This window comes from Gavialis gangeticus, unplaced genomic scaffold, assembly GCF_001723915.1.
Source record: "Gavialis gangeticus isolate Ggan-Ray unplaced genomic scaffold, GavGan_comp1, whole genome shotgun sequence".
Lineage (NCBI taxonomy): Eukaryota > Metazoa > Chordata > Crocodylia > Gavialidae > Gavialis > Gavialis gangeticus.
This window is the reverse complement of record NW_017729015.1, coordinates 17408040-17414784: the sequence shown is the minus strand read 5'-3', so window position 1 is coordinate 17414784 and position 6745 is coordinate 17408040. Positions and strand designations below refer to the sequence as shown.

The 6745-nt window shown below is 47.1% G+C and overlaps 1 protein-coding gene across 1 annotated transcript in view; it reads left to right on the top strand.

The window, feature by feature from the left end:
- The first annotated feature begins 3508 nt into the window (after positions 1-3508).
- RHCE (Rh blood group CcEe antigens) overlaps positions 3509-6745 on the top strand; it is a 27785-nt gene continuing 24548 nt past the window's right edge. The window contains exon 1 of the mRNA XM_019512443.1: positions 3509-3855. Coding sequence (XP_019367988.1) covers positions 3717-3855 — 139 coding nt within the window. The 5' untranslated portion in view covers positions 3509-3716. The remainder of the gene's footprint in view (positions 3856-6745) is intronic.

The window sequence follows — 6745 nt, the reverse complement described above, 5'->3', positions numbered from 1 at the left end:
CCCCCCCCCCCCCTTTTTAGCCCTTTTTTTTAATCCGGGAAACAAAGAAATAAAAATAATTTCTGGTCCGTCCCTCCCCGCCGCGTCCCCGCGCGCAGCCGCCGCGTTCCCGCCCCGCCTCTGCGCGCCGCCAGCCAATCAGATGCCGAGCCCGGCGGGATGGACGGGAGGCGCGGCCCGTCGCAAGCTCCGAAGGAGTGATGGACGGGCTGAGAAGCCAATGGGAGAAAAGGCAGCGCTTGCACTGCGCCGCCCACAGCGCTGGAGGAGCACGGCCCGGCCTCAGCTGTGAGTGACGTCGCTTTGAGCCAATCAAAGAGTGAGAAGGGTGAATTGACAGCGCGGCCTCCAATTCCTGAAGGGACTTTGTTCGCTCTCCACCCCCGAGTTCTTCGCAGGAGGTGCCCAGTCTCCTGCTGTGAGTGACAGCAAGCTTGACCAATCAAAGAGAAAACAAAGGCAGATGGACAACCCGGCTCTCCACTCCGGAAGGAGGAAAGGCGGGATGGATTCCTTCTATCAGTGTGACACGAAACACTCTCCCCCACCTTTTGATTGACAGCTCCACTGACTAATGGGCTACTAGTCCAGGGAAAAAGTAATTCCCAGGGGCAAAGGTAAGAGCGTTTGTCCCTCCTTGTCTTTCTCCCAGAAGGCCACCTGTCTGGACAATTCAGCCTCCCAGAATGACTGACGGGCAGATTGACCAATAAGTAAGCAGAGAAGAGAACACCCAACCCTTGAGCAGAGAAAAGAAAGGGGCGGAGCGAGGGATCATCCTCTGACCCCCATCGGCCAGAGGAGGAGAAGGTTGCTTGGAACCAGCCAGTCAGAGAGCTGGAGGAGCCGGGGTTTGGCTAATCAGAGGCTAGCTCGTGGTGACAAATGTACCCTCTACTGAGGGTGGCAACTGCTCCACCAGGAGTTGCGGGTAGACGGGCGTCGCTACGACGGGAGCCCCTCGCTGGGCGCAAGGGGGGTGTCCCTGCCTAGGCCTGCCCAGATGGCAGCAGCAGGGGCAGAGCCATGTCCTCAGGGGTGCCCCTGCCCCTTCAAGGGCAGCAGGGGGAGGTCTGAGGTGACCCTCATGCCTGCCTGCTCATCCCAGCGCTGATATCCCAGGACAGCCCTGGCCAGGGCGCTGAGGGGGGGCAGAGGAGTGGCTGCACTCTCCCGCCTGCCTGGGGACACCCGAGACCCTCACAGGGGGCACTCAGCAGTCAGTGTTTCCTCAGGTCACCTCGTGGCTGGTTTCCATGCAGCCAGTGGGGCGATGTGTGTACCAGGAGTGCTCCCTACGGCCATGAATAGACATCCCGTTTGTGCCCGGAGTGTGCATAGTCTCCTGGGACCCCATGGACATGCGCAAAGTCTCTCAGAAGCGCATGCGACAGGCTATGCCGGTGTTGTGCCGGGCCGTGGGCCTTTGGGAGGTGACTGTGCTTTTTCCAGGGATGAGCCGGCTGCGTGTGGGCCGTTTGTGAAAATAGCTGTGTTGTGCCTGTCTGGATTCAAGTTGAGCACTAGGATGATGAAGCGCATGTCAAATGAGATGTCTCTTTACACCTTGTGTGACTTTTCACTGTGTCTGAGAGGGGTGAAGCTGCCCTGCAAGCTGGTCTTGCCAAACTGCAGAGGAAAGTGTACTGGCATGCTGAGCAGCAGCCGGTAGGATAAGATGTGTCCTTTTTCAGATGGCTCCTGTGAAAGACGTGGGGGTAAATCCCTAGTAGGCTGTGTGTATTTTCCCTCCTGGCCATTCAACGCCCAGTCTGTTCCCGGGAGTTTCACTAGACCTGTGTAGACAGGGCCCAACTGAAATCCTGACCACCAAATCCCCATCAAAAATACAGCTGTGCAAAAACAAAGGGGTCTCTTTGCAAGATGCTCCTTGCAGAACTGGGGATGCAACATGCTTACAAATCAACGTGAAAGCGATTAGCAGCTTGCAATGGAGAGAGGTCTGCGCAGAGAATGTCGCTTATCATTCCAGCTGGGAACATTTCCAGAAAATGACCAAACAGGGAACTGGGAAGTATCACTATAGAGCCAGGTGTTTTGATGTACACATTCCTGCCTGGTAGATATTTTCTTCACCAGTAGGTGGCGTTCTACCCATTCTTACAGACTGCTTCTCTCCCTGGAACAGGCAAGTGATTTCGCCTACCATGAAGCGCACACACATCTCTTCAAACCTGTGCCCTTTGTAAGTGCTATTTAAAATAAATCTCCTCAGAAACTCTAGCAATGTCATTTTAACAAAATTGCTCCTAGCTCTGTTTTATGGTGCTTTTCAATCTCTTTTGCACCTCACATGCAGCAGTAAAATACACTGACCGTGGTCTTGTATGGTGTTCCCCTTAAACATTTTTAAGGGTAGCATTTGGCTGAGGTGTCATCGGCACCTTTTGTGTACATGGATTTAGTGACTCTGAAGCCCTCCATATATTCCCAGACCAAGAACATGGCAAACATCAGGACAAGCTTCCCCATACATTGCTTATCCATAGGCCTTGTATATCCCTCTAGGGATGAAAAGAGAGTCCATGGCCCCTGGGTGGAGATTGCTTGCAACAGGCCTAATCCTGCAAGCATCCCCCAGTCACATTTAAGTTGTTCGTAAGTAGCAGTGAAAGAACTGCAAGTTCATATTTAATTTGGACCCTGAAAAGAGCCAAGCAGTTTTGGTTCTACAGTCTCACTTGAAGGCTGAAGGCAAATTCTCAGCTACATCAAAAGATCCATAGACGGTAGCTAGAGGAAACGTCACCTGGCATTGGGGCTGGTTCTGTGCTTCCCCTGGCCACAGAATGAAGGAGGCATATGAGTGCTCTAAATGATACTAGGACCAACGTCTTCAAAGAATTAAGGATACCAAGGCTTAGAGCAGGGGTGGGCAAATATTTCAGGTGAAGGGCTGCTTACTGAGTTTTGGCAAGCCATCGAGGGCTGGATGAAAGGCAGATGGGGCAGATAAATGTTAATTTTCTACATTTTTAGGGGCCTCGTGGGCTGGATAGAATGGCCTGGCAGGCCACATCTGGCTCGTGGGCTGCATTTTGCCCACCCCTGGCTTAGAGTAACTCCATCATGTACTCACTTCCACAGCTGTGCCATTTACATGGGGATCCAGGTGATGACTTGGTGCGGGAGGTGCTACATTAGCTCTGTATCCTTAGCGATTCTGCGGTGCAGGCTGGATTAACTTGTTTTGGGAGAATTTAGGCTGGAATACTGGAACAAGCTAGCCCTATCCAACCTGAGAATTGAGGTCCTGGACCAAATATGACCTTCCCCCAGTATTTGTGAGGAAAAGTTCAGATCTCAGGGAAAATCCTAGCTCAGTTCAAATCCATGGCAAAACTCCTGTTAACTTCAATGGGGCCAAGGTTTTCTTCTGGTGTTCCAGTCCATACATACCCTTCTTTAATTATAACTGAGCTGTATGAATAGACCTCTGATATGTTAGAATATTACCATTTTAATGTGCACAGTATTGTAGTTCATAAATCCACTAGACCATAACTGACATTTGTTGTGGCAAGTCTAGACTCCTGACCTGCTTTAGATAAGAAGTTGTTCCTTGCTAACGCCTTTTGGGCTTTCTTATCTTTTTGAAGTCTTTATTCTCCCCTTTCCTTTTGCTTGAGGCTGGTAGAACATTTCTGTAAAAGGGATATATTAATGTGCATGTGTTTCACATGATCTAATGCACGATGGCTTCTCAGTATTCTCCTAATCTCCGCTATCGTTTGTTTGGGATCATAGTTTTTTTGGAAATTCTTTTTTTCATCCTATATATTTTGTTTTTAGACAGAAATCAGGCTGCCTTGGAATACAGAAAAATCTACCCAGGTAAGAATTGCAAAGCTGCTCTTAGAGGGAGGGGTCATCACATGCTTTTCTTCTTTTGTATTTGCAATAGGGCAGATATGCTTTTGAACAGTGCTGCAAATTTGACAGTTGTGAATGCCAGTATCACATTACTATCTTTTAAATACCTTTCACTGCCCTGTATCTTGTGCAGTCCTGAGCACCAGAGCAATCCAAGGGAAAGATGATACACTAGTTTACTTGTGTTTCTGCATTTGTTTGTTTGCACCTGTCAGCACTTGTCACCCAGGTAGGTTTAAGCTCCTTGAGGGCAGGGAACATCTTTGTGCTGTGTTTGTAGAGTATCTTAGCACATCAGTGCCCTCATCCATGGCTGCCTCTGACACAAAGCCACAATGCAACAATAATTCAGCGTGGGAGTATTTTGCACCCAGTTCCCGTTGTAAGTGAATGGATGTGATACAGGATAACAATTTGGGAGTTAAGAGGTTAAATATCGAACTAGGTTGGAGAAGTGGATCAAACCTGGGGTGAGTGAGCAGTGAAGTTCAGAACCTGGATCCGTGCTTCCCACAAGATCCACCAGGTTTCTGAGCCAACATCCTGGTGGACTGGTTCCAGGTTCCTAGATAAATATGTTAAATAACAGGTCCTCTGCTAGGCTTTCTGTTTCTGCTGTCAAAGGAGCTGCTCTAGCTACCTTGGCAGCTACATTCTCATACTCAATTTTAGTCCTGCTTTGTAAGCATTGGCTCTGCTAACAGTGCTCCCAGTACTGCATGTGACACATGTATCATTTGCACTTATCAACAATGTTATTGGCAGGTTTTGGTACAGCTATAACATATGATACATGTCACTGTGCAAAGATTAACTGATTGATCTGTAACATGTCCTTGTGAGTGTTACTGCTTTCATTTCATAGATTGGGAAACTGAGGCATAGGGTCACACTGTGAGTGAGGATTCATTTAATATTTTCTGTGCGTGAAGTAAAAACCATAGAAATGCCTCTCTGTGTTTACCTTAAGCCTTGCTTCTAGTATTGAACCCTGTATGCCTGCAGGAGAGTGTACCTGGTAGCAAATCTGGTGCGGCTGCCAGGCTTAGGGGTTCAGGAATCAATGCATGGGGCATCATCTTCAGCGCCACCAGCGATGCCAGCCTCTGTTTTGCTTCTTTTCTCCACTCCTCTCTGGGCCTTCTTCTGTGTCATCTCCTCCCCAATATGGGTACCCTTTCTGCCAGACCACTGACTCTGCTCATTCAAATCCCTCCTCCTGACTCCCTCTTTCCCTAATGTCCATCATGAATGAGTCAATAATAATTCACAATACCCATCACTGAAAACCCCCGAACAACCATTTCAAATCCCCTTTCTACCTGCCATGTAGGGCACTTGTACACATAATGCAATTTGCCCTTTCTTGCATTCCAGCAGCATTACTGTTTGCATGTGTAGGGTTTCCTAACATTGTAACACTAGTCCTCCTTTACCTCCCTGCTACTTGCTACTCTCTCTAGTATCCCATCTAAAAACATGCTATCAGAGCAGGGGCCACATTACTGATCATTCTGTGAACTGCCTTGAATGCTTTTGGATGGTGTGAAAAATTATGACACAGAGAGAGCAATTTTGTCTTGATGCAGCCAGGGGTTAGGACTGTATCTGGGAGTCATTCCATTGGCCACAGAGAGACCACTCGTATAATAAGTGTCTGCAGATTCAGGGCCTTCAGATGTTCTAGCAAGGGACTTTTCCATAACAGGCTCTAAAGCAGTGGTCTCCAAAGTGGGGTGCGCAAGATGATCCATTGGGGTGCAGGAAGAAAATAGTAGAACTTCTATTTAGATGTATATTTATATAAATATGCATATATTGGGGGTACGTGCTCAAAATTTTTTTACTGATAGGGGTGTGCGAATATAAATATACATATATTGGGGGTGCGTGCTCAAAAATTTCTTACTGATGGGGTGCGCGATCAAAAAAGTTTGGAGACCACTGCTCTAAAGTGTAACCTGTCTGGCTGCTTGTAGCAGACACTTTGAATGTTTGAATTGCATAACACAGACCAGAAACTTTTCTGGTGAGACATGTATGCACGCTTGTCTGAGGTGGGGTCTAAAATCACCAGGGAACAGAGATGCTGCTTGTTTCTTGATAAGGGAATTCAGTTTCAAAGCACATTTCTTAGCAGACCATGACGCAGCCATAATGCAACTTTCCACCCTGGCTGGTGTAAATGAATCCAGCACCCCACTTTGAAAAGGAGAGCCCATGCTTTTAAAAATGAAAGAATACAACACTTTTCATGTACTCTGGCCCGAATCTGTTCTCAGCTGCTCTGATAAAAATCCAGTGTTATTCCATCAAAGCTGATTTGGTTTTGTTGCAACAGTGAGTGGAATTGAGGTCCTTTGTTTTGCAGACTGAGTCTAGGAGATCATTTTAAAGCACATACTAATCTTCTCATAACTGTGGATGTCCATCACAGAAACCATCTGGCAGATGTTTAGTACACTACTGCTTGTGAGTATAGGGAATTGGCCTTGACAGCCCAAGAGGTTGCTTGATGACCTTTTCAACTTTTTTTTCCAGGTACCTATAGAAACAAAACTCCAACACAGGAGTAATGCAGAAGAATTGCCTAAGGTTGGAGTTATCTTTACACAGAAAATAACATACAATACTTATAACATCATTGGTTCTTTCATTTCATATGTAAAATAAAACATTCAGGAATATTGATTCATATTCAAAGGATCTGACTGGTAAATTTTTGTGCTCTGCATGGGTCAGGAATGGAATCCATATTTTTAAATATCTATTCCCCTCTTGTCTCTTCTTTGATAATCTAACATGAGGTGTTCATTTCTCTACCAGGATGTCACATATTTTAGCATACCAC